Source organism: Apis florea, unplaced genomic scaffold, assembly GCF_048593485.1.
Source record: "Apis florea isolate Af1SG1 unplaced genomic scaffold, ASM4859348v1 contig_2272_pilon, whole genome shotgun sequence".
NCBI classification, from domain to species: domain Eukaryota; kingdom Metazoa; phylum Arthropoda; class Insecta; order Hymenoptera; family Apidae; genus Apis; species Apis florea.
The window spans coordinates 7,213,016-7,234,786 of record NW_028256549.1 but is presented as its reverse complement, the minus strand read 5'-3'; the positions used below and the strand labels follow the sequence as shown (position 1 = coordinate 7,234,786).

Here is a 21,771-nt window from a genome sequence, read left to right as displayed (position 1 = left end):
AATAATTTTATGTTTATAACTATTTTCTAATTATATAACAAACAATCTTTTATCGATTAACAATCCCTCCCCCCCTTAAAAGAAACAATCTTTATTTGAAAACTTTTTCTCCATTTCTTACAATTCACGAGTTACAATATAAAATCGAAAATTAATCGAATTTTGAACCATGAATCAATCTTGACTCTTAGAATAAAGTAACGATCAAAAAATTGCGTTATTGTATTTACATATGTACTATATACTATACTATATATTATATATTATTTTTAAAATCTCAAAATTTCTAGAATACAGATGATTTTTCGAAATCTCTCTTTGATCGATGATTTTCGAATCGATACTGTTATATAACATCATTATTATTTATTTACTCGTTTGTAATAAATTGAACAAATATAATGCAAATACGAAATTAAACAGCCATACATTGAATGAGCATTTTATTCTTATATATGCTCGTATATCGTAAGTAAATCATGATTTAAGAATTGAATGATTAAGAATTATATAAAAGGATAATCAAACCCATATAAATAAACTGCAAAAGTATATATAAATAAACATATATAAGTAAAAGAAGAATAAGAAGGATCGTTGATGAACCAATCAATGTATTCAAAGACTTTAATCATTTTCAAATGGCTACAGAGAATAAGAATTTAAACAATATTCTATTAAACAATATATGTGATTAATTTATAGAGATATTTGTAAAAAAATTGTTGCAATTATTAGATTGAGGTTTTTGCATTATATGAAAATTTATTTAATATTCGAAATTAAAATTTTAATAAAAGATCTTTCTTAAATTTTATTAATCAGATCAATGTCTGCTTAAAATTATGATTAAAATTATGATCTAAATATTTATAAAAACAAAAAATTGTTCATCAATAAATAAAACTGTTTAAATATTCTAAATTTTTATAGAAAACTAATTTGGAAAATGAAAGGAAATAATTATTTAAATAAAATTGTATTAACATTTATTATTAATAATCGTTTTACTCTTTTTATTTTAGAGATAAGAAAAAAATTATTTCGCTTTAATAAACATTTAATTTTAATCTTTAAATCTTTTTATATAATCGACTTACATAATCTGATATGTACTTGAGAACCATTCATGAATTTTTATTAATAAAATTATATGCAATATCATTTATTGTAATAATCGAAAGAGAGAGAGAGAGAGAGAGAGAGAAATTCTGAGAGAGAAATAGTGAAGGTAAAAAATAGAGTATAAAAAGACGTTCTGCATTCGATTTTTTTCAGTTTGTTTAGTTCTCTTGTTAGATATATTTCAAAAACATTCGAATTTTATTTATTTGAAATCAATATATTTTTAAGAAAAATGAAAACGATCGTGATTATTTTTGCTATTTGTGTTTGCGTCGGTGCATTGGTAATCGTTCAAATATTTTTAATTTTATTCATATTTATCACAATTTATATTTAACATTTCTATTTATTTTAATTTTAATTTTTATTTCCTCTTATTTATGTCTAAAAATATTTGCAATATTTTATATTTTTGCAAAAGTTTATTCTCTTTTTAATATAAACCTGTTACATTAAATTTATATTTAACGCTACTTTTCCTTTTAATTCTTATATAATATTATTAACTATTTTATGTCCGAATTTTATAAAACTATAAATAATTAATTTGGAATAATGATAATTTTAATTTTGAAATGATGAATTGAACGACAAATATTTTATAACGTAAAACATTAAAATAATAAAAATAAATAGATTCAAGATTTTTTACTATATTTTACTATTCATTTTATTGATTAAGATAAAAGAAACTTTTTCACTATTAAATGAAAAATTTGGTTTCTGAAATGATTGATATTTCATTTATGTCGTTTGTTATTAATTATTCATTTTATAATAAAATTTTTACGTTGAATTTACTTTTAATCTCTTTATACTTGATTTATTCATAAATAATATTAATTTTAAAATCCTTATCAGTTTTTCAATCGTATTATTGCCCTTTTATTATTTATTAATTATAAATTTGCATATCGTGAAGATAGAGAATAAAAATTGGATTGTTATAATTTTTAAATAATTAAACAGAAGGTAGTGGAATATTATTATTAATTTCAATCGAACGATAGTTTTTATTGAGCTTAATATTATGTGATTACATTATGATATATACAATAACTATACAAATATATATATATATATATATAAAGATAATATAAAAAAAATCTATTAATATTTAAAATGAATGGAAAATTAATTAGAAGAATGCGTATATGTATCAAAACAAATATATTTGTACAAAGAATTTTAAGAATAATTATATATTTAATAAAAATCAGTTTATTAAATATTATTTTGAAAATATTTTATATAACTAATAAAAAACTATTTTCACAATATATATTTTAATCATCTTTTTTTAGACACTCGAAGAATTAAAAATTGGGCTACGTGCTACGTTGCCAATTTGCAAGATCGAAACTGGCATTGATGAACGTAAATTGGAAATAATGAAACGAGATACGAATCATAATATTTCTGATTAATTTTTTTATTCTAATTTCAGAGAAAGAAAATAATATTCGCGACGGCATCGTTGATGTAGAAGATGAGCAAGTTCAACTCTATTCTGAATGTTTAATAAAAAAATTCAACGCTGTTAGTATAAATTGAAATAAAATTGTTTAAATATAATTTTACATATGTATAAAATAAAATAAAAATTATTATCATTTTTTTGGCAACAGTATGACGATGATGGAAAATTAAACGAAGTTGTGGTCAGAGAAATAGCACGATTATATTTTGACGAAGATGATGTTAACAAAATAATCACCGATTGTTCATCTATCTGTAAGTAAAAAAATTATTAATGAAAAAATACAATTATTTATAATTTACTACATCGACATATATTTATCATTTTAGCTGATACCAACATGCATCTAAAATCTAGTAAGCTAATAGCGTGTTTTGGGAAATATACAACATTGAATAAAATACTAAATAATTAAATGTTCAACTATCAAAAGGAAAAAGATTTAGTTATAAATTATTATTTATTTATAACACGATATATTTCTCTTCTCTTTGATTATAAAAAATATTTAAAGAGTTAGATTAATAAATTAATATACGATTATTTAACGTCTAAGTTTTTGGTTACCTATCCAATGAATTATGTTTCTTTTTTCGTTTTTCCAAATTTTTTTATTCTTATTAATTGATTAATCTGCTACTTAATTATCTATTCCATATTTCCAAATTATTTTACTTCGTATTCTTCGATTTCTGAAATAAATTATTCTATTTAATAAAATTCTAACTATTAAATAAAAATTGTCAAAATATGTAATAATAATGTAATAATAAAATGAAAACTGTAGTTTTAATTATAATATGAATCATTGATGAAGTATAAAATTTAAAAAGATCTATTATTCCTTACGATTTAGATTGATAAACTTATATCATTATAAATTATAGAAATTATATTATCTAAGGATTCTAAGGAAATCGATCAAATCCTTTTCTATTGGTTATCATTGTGTTTTGTTATAGTTTATCGCGTTTATTACGATATTCCTACCTGATTTCTGACAACAATTCTACAATTCTAAAATAAACTTTATAAGGAAATGAATTGTTCGTGCCCGCAACAATAATATTGTAATGATGATAGTGGACGTGAGCTAATAACAGGGTATTTGTTAAATACCTTTCGACAAATGTCGTAACAAGTGATAACAAGTGACAATACTTCTTAAAGATGAATGTATTATTGGTTACATAAAGTCTATAAAAGAGCAGGATCTCTCATAATGTCACAGCAGCTAGTCATGTTCAGAGCACAATGTGATGTTAGAATAAAACTATGTAATTGACGTATCAGACTACAACGTGTTTACAATTAGATTCTCTTATAGATTTTCTCGACTAGTTGGCGCTAGTTGTCGCTGAGCCAATTGTGTCTGAAATATGTTACTTTTAAGGTTTGGGTTATATACAATTACTAAACTCAAAAAAGACAAGTACAAGCAAGCAATCATTTAATAAAATATATTAATTAATTTTTAATAAGTGATGTATCCTTATACTATTTAATCACTTATTTTTCTCTAAAATATGATTCTTCAATTCATATTTATAACTCATTTATTTTAATAATTGAAAAAGTAATTTATATTTGGAAAAATATATATTAATAAACCATATATTAATAACTCATACAAAAAAAAAAAAGAATAAATATCAAATTATCGAAATAAAAAATATGGAATTGAAAATAAATTATAAGCTTGCACAGTTAATTTAAATATGTTGTATTAATATAAACTAGATTTATAATAGATCGATACAATGAATTCCAAATTTTTCAAAAAATCTTCATTAATCAAATATCTTTTATATTTGTCACAAGAAAGACAAATACTCATTTATTTATTTCATCGAATATGAAATTCATGATATAATTTTTTTATAAAAAATCTTATTAAAAATCTTTTTTCATTGCGTGGAATATGAAATAAAATACAACGTGATTCAAAAGTTTTCATGTATTGTTGCAAAACATAATAAATAAAAAATAAAGATTGTATTTGTAATAAAAAAAATTATTTGTTTCTTTAATGAAACTTTCACAATTAACTGAAAATATAAATTTGTGAAAAAATAAATTTAAAAAAATCATAACTCCTTTGTTTATAACAATTTTCTAATTCTCGCAAGTATAAATAACATATACAATTGATGAATCTTTTATCAAATTTTTATTAGAAGAAAATTTTTGTCTTTTTCTCTACTCTTCATAGTTCACGAGTTATAAAAATCGAAAATTAGTCGAATTTTCATAAATCAATTTTGTTTTTTAGGATGAATACCCTTAAAGCTTTAAAAAGTTTTAAAATTTTAAAAATTTGTATTTTTTCTTGATAATCAGTCTGTTATTGATGATTTTCGAATCGAGACTGTTATATACATAGATAATAAAAGATTATTCATTCATTCGTAAATAGGTTGAAGAAGAATAATTAATTAATTAATTAGTTAAGACAAGTTATATATATATAGAATGAATATTTTATTTTTAAATATGTTCATATATAAATTGTGAATCACAAATTGCTAGAAATAGAAAGTGGTCAAACGCATATAAATATGCAAATTGCAAAAACATATCCAATATAAAAAAAAGGATAGAAGAGTGGTTGATGAATCGATTAATGTATTCATAGATTTTAATCATTTTTTAAATATAAATATAGAGAATAAGAATTCTCGATAATTCGAACAATATTTTCCCATATATGTAATCTTAATTTACATTTAGACATATTTATAAAAAGTTGTTGCTATTATTGGCATTCCATGAAAATTACCACATTTTATTAATACTTCATTAAGAGATAATAATGTAAATATTTTGTATGTATGTTATTACGTAAAACTAATTTTGAAAGAAGACGAAAAGAATAAAGGAAATAAATGATCATTTGAGAGATAAAAAAAAAAAAAAAAATTATTTATTCGAATCTTTTTTATATCGCTTTTTATAAGTATTTTCTTTTATTCTTCAGATATTTTTATATAATCGATGCATATTCTGATATGCACTTGAAAAATATTAATTTTCATTGGAAAAAAAAAAAAAAAAGGCAATAATAGCAGAATAATTAAAGAGAAAAATTTTAAGGAATAAGTAACAATTAGTATAAGTAGATTGTATATTATAAGAAATAGTATAAGTAACAATTATAATATAAAAAAAACGCCATATATTCGATATTTATTCAGTTTTCGTTGAATGTACTTTAAGCACATTCGAATCTTGTTTATTTGAAATGAATGTACCTGAAAGAAAAATGAAAACGATTGTGATTATTTCTATCATTTGCGTTTGCGTTGGTGCAATGATAATGATTCAAATATTTTTAAAAAATTATCCACATTTAGCATAACTTATATTTATCTTTAAAAATATTTACAATTATCGCAATTTATATCTTTACAATAAATTATTTCCTTTTTAATATAAATTTGTAATTTTAGTTTCTTGCGTTTGTTACCAATGATTTTCGAATCGAGATAATTATTTACTTAAGTTGTAGCAAAGTATTCACTCATTCGTAGTAGGTTGAAGAAGAATAATTAAATAATTAAGACAAGTTAGATAAATTGGATGAATATTTTTGTTTTATATACATTCATATATCTTAAATAAACTGGAATTTATAAATTGCTATGTGATTAAATGCATGCTACATAAATGAATTGCAAAATCATATGTAAAAAAAAAAAGAATAAGAAAAATAGTTGTTAAACCAATTAATGTGTTTATGGATTTTAATCATTTTCAGATATGCGATATAATTTATAGAGATATTTGTAAAACGTTGTTTTTATTATTAAAATGAGATTTTATGAAAATTTATTCGATATTTCGAAATTAAAATTAGTATAGTCTTCCTTAAATTTCAAATTCAAATCAGTTGTCGATGTCTGTTCCTTAAAATTATGTATATTATAGTTCATATATTTAAAAAGTTTGACTAAAAATAAAAAATTATTCGTAATAACATTAATTCAATGTAAATAAGATTTTTCAAATATGTTTTAAACTGTTATTAAGAAAACTAAGTTAAAAAGAATGGAAAAAGAAATATAAAATAAGTGATTACTTAAATGAAATTGTATTAAAATTCATTATTCTAGTAACCCTCGTTTCACCCTTTATATTTCAGAAATAACAAAAAAAAAAAAAAAATTAATTAATTGAATATTCCTTTTCGCTTTAGGCAAGCATTCATTTTTAATTTTTTGTTATTGATCTTGATGATTGTTTGATCATTGCTTAATTTGGCATATACTCAGGAAGTATTAATGAGTTTTCATCCAAAAAAAATATATACAATTATTTCTCTTAATAATCGAGAGAAAGAAATTCTGAGAATCATAATGATAATGAAGGTAAAAAAATGTACTAATTAATAATAATTATACTATAAAAACACTTCGTACATTCGGTATTTGTTCAGTTTTGTTGAATGTACTTCAAGCACATTCGAATCTCGTTTATTTGAAATCGATATATTCAAAAGAAAAATGAAAACTATGAATACTATCGTGGTTCTTCTTGCCTTGTGCATTTGTGTTGGTGCAATGGTAAATGTTCAAATAACATTCAATTTTATTCACATTTATCATAATTTATGTTTAGCATCTTTATTTAAATTCTAAGTCTCATTTTTATATCTTTGTATGATTTTGAAAATATTTGTAATATTTGTAACAACTTATACCTTCGTGATAATTTATTTCCTTTTTAATATAAATTTGCTACATTGAATTTTTATTTAATAATAATACTTTCCGTTAATTCTTATGTAACATTATAAATCCTTCCAAGTTCCAAAATGATTATTATGTAAATAATTGTTTAAATGATTATTTATAATTATTATTATAATTATTTACGTATTTATATATAATAAAAAAAAGATGTAAAATGTAATTGTTATTTATAATTAATTATATAATAATTAATTTGTCTTAAAATAATTAAACGATAAATATATTTCCGATAGAACAAAAATTGATTTCAAACACGTTTAATATTAGTGTATTGCGTCTTTAAAAATAACAAAAGTATTTTCCTATTATGATTAATTAACAACTAAAAATAAAATTTCATATCTGAAACGATTTATATTCATTATTTTTTCTATAAAATTCTCGCGTTGAATTTGTTTTTTATCTCTTTAAATTTAAATTATTCATAATTATATATAAATTTTCTATTCGTTCTAAATTTCTGTATTGTTTGCTTCCTATTTTATTCCATGAAAATCGAAAATGAAGATTGGAATATAATAATTTTTAATTATTTAGATTAAATATTGTTTTCAAATTCCTGGGAGATATTTATTTTGAATAATTATATATAATAGCAAAAAATGTAAAAGAATAATATTATTTGAATCGAGTGATAGTGTTTGTTGAGATATTGAAGAAATGATACAAGAAAATACGTTTTTGAGAAATGATGATCTTTGAAATTGTATATTTGTTAAAAATACATGGTTGGAGTGCATGAACTCCTGTTTGAAGAAGATTTGTTATAGATATTCTTCGAGATAGCAAACTTTGTGGATCATAATATATCCTGTTAGTTTATTTCTGGGAATTTTCCTTGTGTTGAGAATGTCAAGGGGTTGATCTAGTTGATCTACGATATTGTTGCTTGTCGAAGATCTTCGATTTCGCGAGATAAACAGAAGATTTTGGTAGAACCTTTTCAAAATCAGAATTTTCATAACCTCAGAATCTTTTAAATTAGAATTTGTTCAACATTTTTTTACCTTAATTCTTTTACATTTTTCTGAATTTTTAGATACAAACTTTCTGAACTTTTACAACTGAACGAATAAAAATTTAGAATCTTGTGAATTCATCCATAAACGTGAATCGTCACTAGCATATGAAGATTGTTCTTGACCGTTTAGACAACTTTGTTAACACACACTTTTGCAATAAATTATTTTTATTACTATCCTTATTCCAGAAATAAGTTGAAGTTAACAGTTTTCAAGCTCATTATATTACATTACAATATATATATAAAAATATTAGTAGAAAAAATTTATTAATATTTAAAATGAATATAAAATTTTTAAAACAATATATGTATGTATAAAGTTTTAAAAATAATTATGCATAATAAGAATTAATTTAATAGGGAAATAATTATTTTTAAAAATATTTTATTTAATTAATATACAAAATTACTTATAATATATATTTATATGTATAATGTTGTATATATAATATTTTTTTCAGACACTTAAAGAATTGCAAATCAAACTACATTATGTGCAGCGAATTTGTAAAACAGAATTTGATATTGATGAACGTAAGTTGTAAATAGCAAATATTTTTGATTATCGATAATATATATATTGATATTGTTATTTATTTCTTTGTTTGAAATTCAGAAAAAGCAGATGACGTTAATGAAGCCACTTTCGATGTACAAGATGTGAAATCTCAAATCTACTCTAAATGCATAATAGAAGAATTCAACGGAGTTAGTATAAATAATAAAATTATTTGAATAGAATTTTACGTATGTAAAATACATATTACATATGTATAAAATAAAAAAAAATTATTGGCAACTTTTTGGCAACAGGTTGATGAGAACAAAAGGTTAAACGAAAATGTAGTTAGAGATGTAGTGTCAATATATTTGGACGAAAATGATGTTAATCAATTAATTGCCGAATGTTCACTTATCTGTAAGTAAAAAATTATTAATTAAAAGATACGATTCTTTATATATTATGTATATTAATTACTATATAAAATTTTGATTTAATTATTTATTATTTATTATTCAGTGTTTATTACATTGACGTATATTTATTATTGTAGCTGATACCAACATATATTTAAGATTTAGTAAATTAATGATGTGTTTGGAGAAATATAAAACAATGAAAGAAATCATAAATCTCTAAACATTCACCTGTCAAAAGATTTATTCATATTTACGATTTATTTCCTTGCTTTGATTATAAAGAATTAACGAATTATAAATAATATAATTTTGAATAATGATTTTGAAATAACGAATTATATTAATAAATTAACATACGATTATTTAACGTCTAAGTTTTTAGTTGCCTATTCCTTTTCCTTCTTCCAAATTTTTTATTCCTGTTAGTTTGTCTGATCTGGTAATTATCTATTTCAAAATTCTTTTACTTTGTAATAGATTGTAATAGACATTAAATTTAAGAACTATCGAATTTTATTCTGAAATACATAATTCTATTATTTATAAAAATTTAAAAATTATCGAAATATATAACTGCAGTTTTAATTTCAGCAATAATAATTATTGATGAAATATAAAATTTGAAAGGATTTATTATTTCTTGGAATTTAAATTGGTAAACTTATCATTGCAAATTAGAGAAATTATATTATCTAGAAGAACTCTAAGAAAATCGATCAAATGCTTTTGTATTGCTTTTTATTGTATATTGTTGTATGTATTTTTCTCTTGATTCTCCGTTGCACCTTATTTATTTTAATTATTAAAAACTAATTTATATTTGAATAAATTATCGATATAAAGAAATTGAAATCGAATTTATCAATTTGTACACCTCATTTAAATATTTATATAATTATCGTATCCAAGAATTTATACAGTTAGAGATAAAATTTAAAATTTTATATATTTCATGGATTCTAAAGAAAGAATCTTCTTATCATATTTTCAAAATGAAATAACATTTGTTTTATAATCCAAAGTCGTAATATTTCTCTCTTCTAATATTAATTTCAAAACTTTTTGACGTCTAAGTAGATATATATCATTTGCAAATTTTACACAATGTTGTTTAAACGATATCAGAAATTCTAATGTAATTCAGTAATAACCCAAGTATTTTTCCTTTTTTTTTTTACAATAATTGGTGTTTACAATTAATGTAATCTTACATAAACGAATAATATTTGCTGGATTTACATAAACCTTTTTTACCTTTATTATACTTCATCAACAAACATATATATATATAAACTAGATTTATGATAGATCCTATATTTTTTACTGTCAACAAATCTTCATTATTCAATTGCCTTCTTCCATGCATTTCTTACACGAAGCAATCATTCGTTTATTTCTACGTTAATCGCGAAAATGAAATTCATGATATAATTCTTTTATAAATGCGTTTTTTCTTCTTGTATAATGTGTTCGCATGATGAAAATCTTTTATTGCGCAGTACATAAAATGAGTGTAATAAGATTATCTCATATTGTTGCGGAATAAAATAATACGCAATAAAACGGAGTATTATTTATAATAAAAAAAAAAATGTTTGTTTTTTTACAGTGTTTCAATTAATTAATGAAATTAATCATAATTATACGTATATTAATTTTATATAAAAAAATAAAGTATTACTTTTTTTTATTTACAATATTTTTCTAATTACATACACAATTTATCAAATTTAGCAATATTTATTACAAAAAAATTTTTATTTTTTTTCTATTTTATATACAAGAAATGAGACAAAATCGAAAATTAACCGAATGTATTATAAATCAATTTTGTTCCTTGGAACAAATGAATTATGCAACAAAAAGAAATAATTTGATTTAATACCTGTTAATTAAAATTTCAAAATTTTTAGAATTCCCTTCTTTTCTCGCATTTCTTACCGATGATTTTCGAATCGAGATAATTATTTACTTAAGTTGTAGCAAATTATTCATTCATTCGTAAGTTGAAGAATGTTTCAATGTTACAAAATTAAATAGCTAAGACAAATTAAAAGTATATTTTAGTTTTATATATATCCATATATAAATTCATATATATATCCATAAGTAAATTCATAAATTGCTATGTGATCAAACGCATAAATGAATTGGAAAATCATATGCGGTATAAAAAAGAGAAGAAGAAGAATCGTCGATGAACCAATTAATGTATTTATGGATTTTAATCATTTTCAGATATGATTTTTGAAGATATACAGAATAAGAATTTAAATAATATCCTCCCATATTTAATTTCTGGAGATATTTGTAAAAAGTCGTTGCCAGAACGAGATTTTATGAAAATTTATTTATAATATTTCGAAATTAAAATTTATAATTTCTTCTTTAAAATTCACGTTAATCAGAATACCGATGTCTATGATCTATATACTTATACGAAAACAAAAATTTTTACTAAAAACAAAAAATTATTCAATTAATAATTAAAATTGTTTAAATATTCTAAGTTCTTATAGAAAACTAATTTGGAAAAGAATAGAAAATGAAAGGAAACAAATGAAATTGTACTAACATTGTATAATCTAATAATCATTTTAGAAATAAGAAAAAGAAATTAATCAATTAAATATTTCTTTGGTTAACATTCACTTTTAATTTTCAGATATTGTTTTATAACTCATGAATAATTCGGTTATGTACCCAGCAAGTATTAATGAATTTTCATCAATAAAGATATGTGCATATCATTTTTTTTAATAATCGAGAAACAGAAATTATGAGAACGATAATATTTATCAAGGTAAAAAAAACATTAATTAATAATAATTATACTATAAAAACACATCGTACATTCGATATTTGTTCAGTTCTTGTTGGATGTACTTTAAGCATTCTTGTTTCTTCGAAATCGAATATATTTAAAAGAAAAATGAAAACTATCGTGATTATTTTTGCTTTCTGCATTTGCGTTGGTGCAATGGTAAATGCTCAAATAATGTTCAAATTTATTCACATTTACCATAGTTTATGTTTAGTATCTTTATTTAAATTCTAAGTCTCATTTTTAAATCTTTATATGAATTTGAAAATATTTATTGTAATCGTCACAACTTATATCTTTGCGATAGTTTATTTCCTTTTTAATATAAATTTGCTATTGAATTTTTATGATACATTTTTTAATGATACTTTCTATTAATTCTTATATGATATTAAAAATTCTTGCAAGTTCCAAAGTGATATATAATTATTTACGTATACATAATAAAAAAAATGTAATTGTTATCTCTAATTAATTAATTATCTAATTAATTAATTATATAATAATTAATTCGTCTTAAAATAATTAAACGATAAATATATTTCCGATAAAACATTGGTTTCAAACATGTTTAATATTAGTGTATTGCGTCTTTAAAAACAACAAATGTATTTTCCTATCATGATTAATTAACAACTAAAAAAGAATCTTTCCCACTATGAAAATTTGATATCTGAAACGATTTATATTCGTTATTTTTTCTAAAATAAAATTCTTGTGTTGAATTTATTTTTCATCTCTTGAAATTTAAATTATTCATAAATACATAAATTTTCTAATCATTATAAATTTTTGTATTGTTTGCTTCCTATTTTATTCCATGAAAATGAAGTTCGGAATATTATAATTTTTAATTATTTCGATTAAGTATTGTTTTCAAATTCCTGGAAGATATTTGTTTTGAATAATATAATAGCAAAAAATGTAAAAGAATAATATTATTTGTAATCTGAATCGAGTGATAGTGTTTGTTGAGATATTGAAGAAATGATACAAGAAAATACGTTTTTGTGAAAAGATATCAGGATTTCAGATATTTTCCAGCCACGCCAATCTTAACAGTAGTCGACATTATCCTGTTAAGAAGACTTGTTATAGATATTCACAAATCAGTTTCTTCGAGACAGCAAACTCTGTGAACTATAATATATCCTTTTAATCTATTTCTGAGAATTTTTCTTGCGTTAGCGTTGACAGGCGTTCACTAGGGAATTGATCTACGATACTGTTGGCTGCTTGTGCTCCTTCGAAGATCTTCGATCTCCCGAGATAAACATACATAGAAGGTTTTACAACGCTTTCGATAGAATCTTTTCAAAATCAGAAATTTCTTAATTTCAGAATCTTTTAAACTTTCTGAACTTTTAAACTTTGTAACTGAACGAATAAAAATTTAGAACCTTATGAATTCAGCCTTATGAACGTAAATCTTCACTAGCATATGAAGATTGTTCTTGATTGTTCTTTAGAACTTTGTTAGCACAGGTTGAAGCTAACAATTTTCAAATTCATTATACTATCATTACGTTATTACGATATTATATATAAAGAGATTATTATCAAAAAATTTATTAATATTTAAAATGAATAGAAGATTTTTTAAACAATATATATATATATATATGTATAAAGTTTTAAAAATAATTATGTAAAATAAGAATTAATTAATAATGTATAAATATTTGTAATTATTCTTAAAATATTTTATTTAATTAATATATAAAACTACTAATAATATATTTTAATATTTTTTTTAAGACAATTGAAGAATTGAAAGCCCAACTACGTGATGTTCAGCAAACTTGTAAAGCAGAATCTGGCATTGATGAACGTAAGTTGCAAAAAAGGAAAAAATTGTAAAAAATAATATTTTTGATTATGGAATATATAGATATTATTATTAATTCCTTTATTTAAAATTCAGAAAAAGCAAATGACGTTCATGAAGGCAGTTTCGATGTAGAAGATGAGATAGCTCAACTCTACTCTCAGTGCATAATAAACAAATTCAACACTGTTAGTATAAATAATAAAATTATTTAAATATAATTTTACATGTGTATAAAATAAGAAAAAATTATTATCATTTTTTGGCAACAGGTTGATGAGAGCGGAAACTTTAATGAAAATGTAGTTAGGGAAATAATGAAAGTATATCTGGACGAAAATAATGTTAATCAATTAGTCTCCGAATGTTCATCTGTTTGTAAGTAAAAAATTATTATTGAAAAAATACAATTCTTTGTATATTATTTATTTTAATTACTATATAAAATTTTGATTGTATTATAATATTTAATATTTATTAATTACTGTTTATTATTGTAGCTGATGCCAACATACATCTAAAATTTAGTAAATTAATGATATGTTTTGAAAAATATAAAACAATAAAAGAAATCCTAAATCTCTAAACATTCAAGTATCAAAAGGAAAAAGATTTATTCATGACATGATATATTTTCTTAATATCCTTATAATTATAAAAAATATTTAACGAATTATATTAATAAATTAATGTACGATTACTTAAGTTTTTAATTACCTATTCACTGAATTATGTTCTTTTTCTTTTTCCCAAACTTTTTATATTTTTCTTATTAGTTGACTGATCTGATAATTATCTATTTCGAAATTCTTTTACATTGTAATAGATTTTGAAATTCTTCTACGTTAAATATAAGAGCTATCGAATTCTATTCTGAAATAAATTATTCTATTATTTATAAAAATTATCAAAATATATAAAATGTAATAATAAGATGAATACTACTTAATTGCAATAAGAATTATTGATGAAATATAAAATTTGAAAGGATTTATTATTTCTTGGAATTTAAATTGGTAAACTTATCATTGCAAATTAGAGAAATTATATTATCTAGAAGAACTCTAAGAAAATCGATCAAATGCTTTTGTATTGCTTTTTATTGTATATTGTTGTATGTATTTTTCTCTTGATTCTCCGTTGCACCTTATTTATTTTAATTATTAAAAACTAATTTATATTTGAATAAATTATCGATATAAAGAAATTGAAATCGAATTTATCAATTTGTACACCTCATTTAAATATTTATATCGTATCCAAGAATTTATACAGTTAGAGATAAAATTTAAAATTTTATATATTTCATGAATTCTAAAGAAAGAATCTTCTTATCATATTTTCAAAATGAAATAACATTTGTTTTATAATTCAAAGTCGTAATATTTCTCTCTTCTAATATTAATTTCAAAACTTTTTGACGTCTAAGTAGATATATATCATTTGCAAATTTTACACAATGTTGTTTAAACGATATCAGAAATTCTAATGTAATTCAGTAATAACACAAGTATTTTTCCTTTTTTTTTTTACAATAATTGGTGTTTAAAATTAATGTAATCTTACATAAACGAATAATATTTGCTGGAGTTAAATAAGCCTTTTTTTACCTCTATTATTATACTTCATCAACAAACATATATATATAAACTAGATTTATGATAGATCCAATATTTTTTACTGTCAACAAATCTTCATTATTCAAAATGCCTTCTTCCATGCATTTCTTACACGAAACAATCATTCGTTTATTTCTATGTTAAATGTGAAAATGAAATTCATGATATAATTTTTTTATAAATGCGTTTTTTTTTTCTTGTATAATATATCCGCAATGATGAAAATCTTTTATTGTGCGGTACATGAAATGAGTACAATAAGATTCATTTTCTCATATTGTGGCGGAAACAAATAATATACGCAATATACGCAATAGAACGTAATATACGTAAGAAAGTATTATTTATAGCAAGAAAAATGTTTATTTCCTTATACCCTTTCATAATTAATGAAATTATCGATTTCATATAAAAAAAAAAAATAAAATATAACTCTTTTCTTATTCACAATATTTTTTTAATTAAATACACAATTTGTCAATCCTTTATCAAACGGGACTTCATTGAAAGAAAATTTTTTTCTCTTCTACGAGTTATGAGAATAATAAATTCGAGAATTAGCCGAATATATGAGAAATCGATTTTGTTTTCTGTAGAATGAACTGTAATAAAAGGAAATAATTTAATGTCATTAAAGCTTCAAAACTTTTAGAATTTGTCGTTTTTCTTGCGTCTGTTATCGATTTTCTTATCGAAACAATTACACAAATTATATAGCAGAATATTCACTTATTCATAGTAAGTTGAAAAAGAATAATACTGGAAAATTAAGTAGCTAAGATAAATTAGACAATTCGGATGATTATTTTAGTTTTATATACATTTATATCACTTATATCTTAAGTGAATTGCGATTCATAAATTGCTGTGTTCAAATTGCGTACTACGTAAATAAATTGCAAAATCATATTCAGTAATAAAAAAAAGAATAAAAAGAATCGTTGATGGATCAATTAATCTATTTATTTTAATCATTTTAATCATTTTCATGTATGGGTATACAGAGATATTTGTAAAAAGTTGTTGCTGTTATTATTAGAAAATTTATTTATAATATTTCGAAATTATAATCTCCTTTAAATTTCAAGTCAATCAGATATCGATGTCTGCTTAAAATTATCTATATTATGATCTATTTACTTATGAAAATAAAAATTTTTACTAAGAACAAAAAATTATTCATTAATAAATAAAATTGTTCAAATATCCTAATTAAGAAAACTAATTTGGAAAAGAATAATAAATGGAAGGAAATGATCATTTAAATCAAATTCTACTAACATTCATTATTCCATTTTTTACATTCTGAAAATAAGAAAAAAAAATTAATGATTGAATTTTTTTTTTCATTTAAGTCAGTATTTATTTTTAATCTTCAGATATTTTTATATAACCTATACATAATTTGATATATACTTGGAACGTATAAATAAGTTTTCCTAGATAAATATCATTTATTAATAATCGAGAGAGAGAGAGAGAGAGACAAATTCTGAGAGAGAAATAGTGATGGTAAAAATTAGAGTATAAAAAGACGTCGTGTATTCGATGTTCGTTCAGTTCTCTTGTTAAATATATTTCAAGAACATTCGAATTTTGTTTAATTGAAATCAATATATCTTTAAGAAAAATGAAAACGATCGTGATTATTTTTGCTATTTGTGTTTGCGTCGGTGCATTGGTAATAACCGTTCAAATATTTGTAATTTTATTTTAATTTTATTCAGCATAATTTATAATTATCATCTCTATTTAAGTTTTATTTCTATATTTGTGTCTAAAAATATTTGCAATTGTCACAATTTATATCTTTGCAAAAGTTTATTCTCTTTTTAACATAAACCTGTTACATTAAATTTATATTTAACGCCACTTTTCCTTTAATTCCTATATAATATTATTAACTATCCTACGTCCGAGTTTTATAAAATAATAAACAATTAATTTGAAATAATTTATTAATCCGAATTATTTATTTCTTAATTTTAATTTTAAAATGACTAAAATATATTTTATAACATTTTAAAACAGTTTCAAATAGAATCAAGATTAATGTGTTACGTATTCTTTAAAAATATAAAAAAATATTTTGCTATTCTGATTAAGAAAAAATTTTTTCGCTATTAAATGAAAAATTTTGGTAAAAATTTGGATTGATACTTCATTTATGTTATTAATTACTTATTTTATAATAGAATTTTTATGTCGAATTTATTTTTAATCTCTTATATATTCGATTTATTCATAATATAATATATTAATTTTACCAATTTTGCAATGAATTATTGACTTTTTATTTTACTTCGTGAAGATCGATAATGAAAATTGGAATATTATTATTAATTTTTATGTACTGTTTTTATTAAATATTGTTTCGAAATTCCTAAATAATTAAGTAATTTTCTAAATAATAATAACAAAGAAGGATGTGGAATATTATTATTTTTAATTTTAATCAAGCGATAGTGTTTTTTTTTTTTTTAATACTATATGATAATATTCTTGTAAATAAAGATGGTATAAAAATTTTGTTAATATTTAAAATGAATGGAAAATTAATTAATTAACAATACATATATGTATTAAAACAAATATATTTGTACAAAGAATTTTAAGAATAATTATATATTTAATAAAAGTCAGTTTATTTAACTCTTAAAAACTATTTTCATAATGTATATTTTAATCATCTTTTTTAGACACCCGAAGAATTAAAAATTGCGCTACGTGCTACGTTGCCAATTTGCAGGATAGAAACTGGCATTGATGAACGTAAATTGCAATTAATGAAACGAGATACGAATCATAATATTTCTGATTAATTATTTTAATCTAATTTCAGAGAAAGAAAATGATTTTCGCAACGGCATCATTGATGTAGAAGATGAGCAAGTTCAACTCTATTCTGAATGTTTAATAAAAAAATTCAACGCTGTTAGTATAAATAATAAAATTGTTTAAATATAATTTTACATATGTATAAAATAAAATAAAAATTATTATCATTTTTTTGGCAACAGTATGACGATGATGGAAAATTAAACGAAGTTGTGGTCAGAGAAATAGCACGATTATATTTTGACGAAGATGATGTTAACAAAATAGTCACCGATTGTTCATCTATTTGTAAGTAAAAGATTATTAATGATAAAATACAATTATTTACTATTATTTACTACATCGACATATATTTATCATTTCAGCTGATGCCAACATATATCTAAAATCTAGTAAGTTGATGAAATGTTTTGAAAAGTTTATAACATTGAATAAAATAATAAGTACCTAAATGTTCAAATATCAAAAAGAAAAAGGTTTATTTATAACACGATATATTTCTCTACTTTGATTATAGAAAATATTTAAAGAATATTATATTAATAAATTAATGTAACGATTACTTGACGTTTAATTTTTTTTACCAGAGTTGAGCATTAACCCATTGAAAAAGGAAATAATTAAAAATGTACAAATAAATAAATACAATTGCTTTATGTTACTACTTATTAAAATGCTTGTATAAAATTTATTCATAACTATTATACCTCTTTTTCATATAACATTCGTCGCCGATAAAACTATAATTTGCCATTATAGTTGTTTGCGATTATTATTTTGTTTTGAACAATAAATTATTAAAATAACTTAACGAAATAATTTTATTCCTACGTTTGTACGTTTTGTCAAATTTTTATCTTATTGTTTCTTGTCTGATCTGCATAATTATCTTTCAAATTTTATTACTTTATAATATATTTCAAAATTTTTCTACATTAAAAGTAAATTAGGATATTACTATCGAATTCTATTCTGAAACAAATTATTTTGTTATTTATAAAAATTATCAATATATATAACATTTTATATGTTAAAACTACTTTAATAGCAATACAGATCATTGACGAAATACAAAATAGATTTTATGAAACTTAAATGAAATTGTAATGGTTATTATTACAGAATGTGAAAATTATATTATTAATTTTATGATTTATATGTAATTACAATATTCTTATCTGATTTCTGATCACAAATCTAAAATAAACTTTATAAGAAAATAAATTAGCATTTTAATATCAATATCATTATATCATTTAATCATAATATCATTTAATATATATCAATTGGTTCTTAATAACTGATGCTCTTATATTATTTAATCACATTTTTCACTTCACTCTCCAATTCATATTTATAATTCACTTATTAATTAAAAAATAATTTGTATTTTTCTGAAAAGATATTATATATTAATAATTCATATCTAAAATAAAATATCAAATTATCGATATAAAAAAATTGAAATTGAATTTATCAATTTGTATAAATATTTGTAAAATTATTGTATTGATTAGAAATCAAAAATACTGTATAAATACAATTACATGTTCAAAATACAATTACATTTGTTTTATAATCTAAAGTCATAATATCTTCTAATATCTTCTCTCTTCTAATATTCCTATATTATTCTCAAAACTTCTTCACGTCTAAGTAGATATATATCATTTGCAAATTCTACAGAATGTTGTTTAAATGATATCAGAAATTCTAATGTAATTCAATAATAATGTCAAATTCCATCGAAAACAAAATTTCGTTTTGCGTTTTAATAATCATATTTTTTTGTGATATCATGTAATTATTTTTCCTTTTCTTTTACAATAATTAGAATTTCATTATTATTATTTACAATTAATTAAATCTTACATAAGCGAATAATATTTGCTGGATTTACATAAATCTTTTTTATCTTTATTATACTTGATTAACAGACATTTATATAAACTAGATTTATAATAGATTACAAGGAATTCATTTTTTACTATCAATAAATCTTTATTATTCAAATGCCTTCCACATTTTTTTACACCAAGCAATCAATCATTAAAATGAAATAGAAAATGATATGATTTTTTTATAAATGCATTTTTCCTTCTTGTGTAATATATTCGCATGATGAAAATGTTTTATTATGCAATACATAAAATAAATAAAATACGATAAGATTCGTTTCTTATATTGTTGCGGAATAAAATAATACGCAATTATTTAATGTTTTTTTTTAGACAATTGAAAAATTGAAAATTCATTGATCAATGTAAGTTGCAAATAGCGAAAAAGATTGTAAATAATAATATTTTTGATTATCGATAATATAAATTAATTCTTAGATTTCTTAACGTCTAAGTTTTTGGTTACCTGTCCACTGAATTATGTTATTTCTCCGTTTTTCCAAATATTTATACTTTTGTTAATTGCTTGCTCTGGTATGTAATTATCTATTTCCAAATTCTTTTACTTCGTAATCTTTTTCGAAATTCTTCTATATTAAAATTACGAATTATTTTATTCCGAAACAAATTATTCCATTATTTATAAAAAGTATCAAAATATGTAATATTTTAAATTAGAATTATAATTTTAATTGCACATGAATTATTGACAAAGTATAAAATAGATTTGTCATTTCATGGGAATTTAAAGAATATGTATGAAAGTGGTAGTTGGTAAAGTTGATAATATTGTTATAAGTTATATTACCGATCGTAGAAAAATCGATCAAATGCATTTGGATTGGTTTTCATTGAATTTAATTTATTATTAGTATAATGATTATATCATTTCTTATTACATTTTTATTATTACAATTCTAAAAAAGATTTATAACAAATTTATAATATTCAATAATAAATATAAAATTATTTTCAGAATCAATTTGCAGTAAATATTATTGACTGACTTCGTTTCTAAATAACGATTTAAATAACGAAGCAGATTATAAATAATAATATTTCTAATTAATTTTTTATTCAAATTTTAGAAATGATAGATATTATTCAAGATACGACGCGAAAATGAGATTATTAAAATAGTATCTGACTGTTTAAACATCTAAATAAAAAATTATTAATATAATTGTTATTAATATTAATATAATTTCTTTATATTATATATTTTAATTATTTAATGAAACTTTAAATAAATTATTTATTAATATTTATTACATTGATATATATTTATTATTATAACCAATCCCAACATTATTTAAATCAATAAATAAGTTAATGAAGTATGTTGCGGAATATAAATCTATAAAAAAATTAGGATTTATTTAAACATTTAGTTATTTATAAAAATTATCAAAATATGTATTATGAATAAAAAAAATGATTTATTCATAATATAATATATATTT

At 21.0% G+C, this 21,771-nt stretch overlaps 4 protein-coding genes across 4 annotated transcripts; all 4 read left to right on the top strand.

Moving 5' to 3' along the window:
- The first annotated feature begins 1,258 nt into the window (after positions 1 to 1,258).
- Positions 1,259 to 3,148, top strand: LOC100871543 (uncharacterized). The gene is made up of 5 exons (XM_012489621.3): positions 1,259 to 1,408; positions 2,430 to 2,502; positions 2,573 to 2,664; positions 2,754 to 2,859; positions 2,935 to 3,148. Exons 1-5 carry the CDS (start codon positions 1,358 to 1,360, stop codon positions 3,018 to 3,020), a joined length of 408 nt encoding a protein of 135 aa, XP_012345075.2. The 5' UTR covers positions 1,259 to 1,357; the 3' UTR covers positions 3,021 to 3,148.
- A 3,858-nt stretch (positions 3,149 to 7,006) lies between these two features.
- LOC100872137 (uncharacterized) lies at positions 7,007 to 9,663 on the top strand. The gene is made up of 5 exons (XM_003695865.4): positions 7,007 to 7,167; positions 8,842 to 8,914; positions 8,997 to 9,088; positions 9,194 to 9,299; positions 9,436 to 9,663. Exons 1-5 carry the CDS (start codon positions 7,108 to 7,110, stop codon positions 9,519 to 9,521), a joined length of 417 nt encoding a protein of 138 aa, XP_003695913.3. The 5' UTR covers positions 7,007 to 7,107; the 3' UTR covers positions 9,522 to 9,663.
- Positions 9,664 to 12,131: 2,468 nt separating this feature from the next.
- On the top strand, positions 12,132 to 14,653 carry Obp19 (odorant binding protein 19). Its single transcript, XM_086902746.1, has 5 exons — positions 12,132 to 12,284; positions 13,884 to 13,956; positions 14,050 to 14,141; positions 14,226 to 14,331; positions 14,454 to 14,653. Exons 1-5 carry the CDS (start codon positions 12,234 to 12,236, stop codon positions 14,537 to 14,539), a joined length of 408 nt encoding a protein of 135 aa, XP_086758872.1. The 5' UTR covers positions 12,132 to 12,233; the 3' UTR covers positions 14,540 to 14,653.
- Positions 14,654 to 17,024: 2,371 nt separating this feature from the next.
- On the top strand, positions 17,025 to 18,972 carry LOC100866978 (uncharacterized). Its single transcript, XM_012489400.3, has 5 exons — positions 17,025 to 17,253; positions 18,272 to 18,344; positions 18,415 to 18,506; positions 18,593 to 18,698; positions 18,776 to 18,972. The coding sequence occupies exons 1-5, from the start codon at positions 17,203 to 17,205 to the stop codon at positions 18,859 to 18,861; spliced, it is 408 nt and encodes a 135-aa protein (XP_012344854.2). The 5' UTR covers positions 17,025 to 17,202; the 3' UTR covers positions 18,862 to 18,972.
- The last annotated feature ends 2,799 nt before the right edge of the window (positions 18,973 to 21,771 follow it).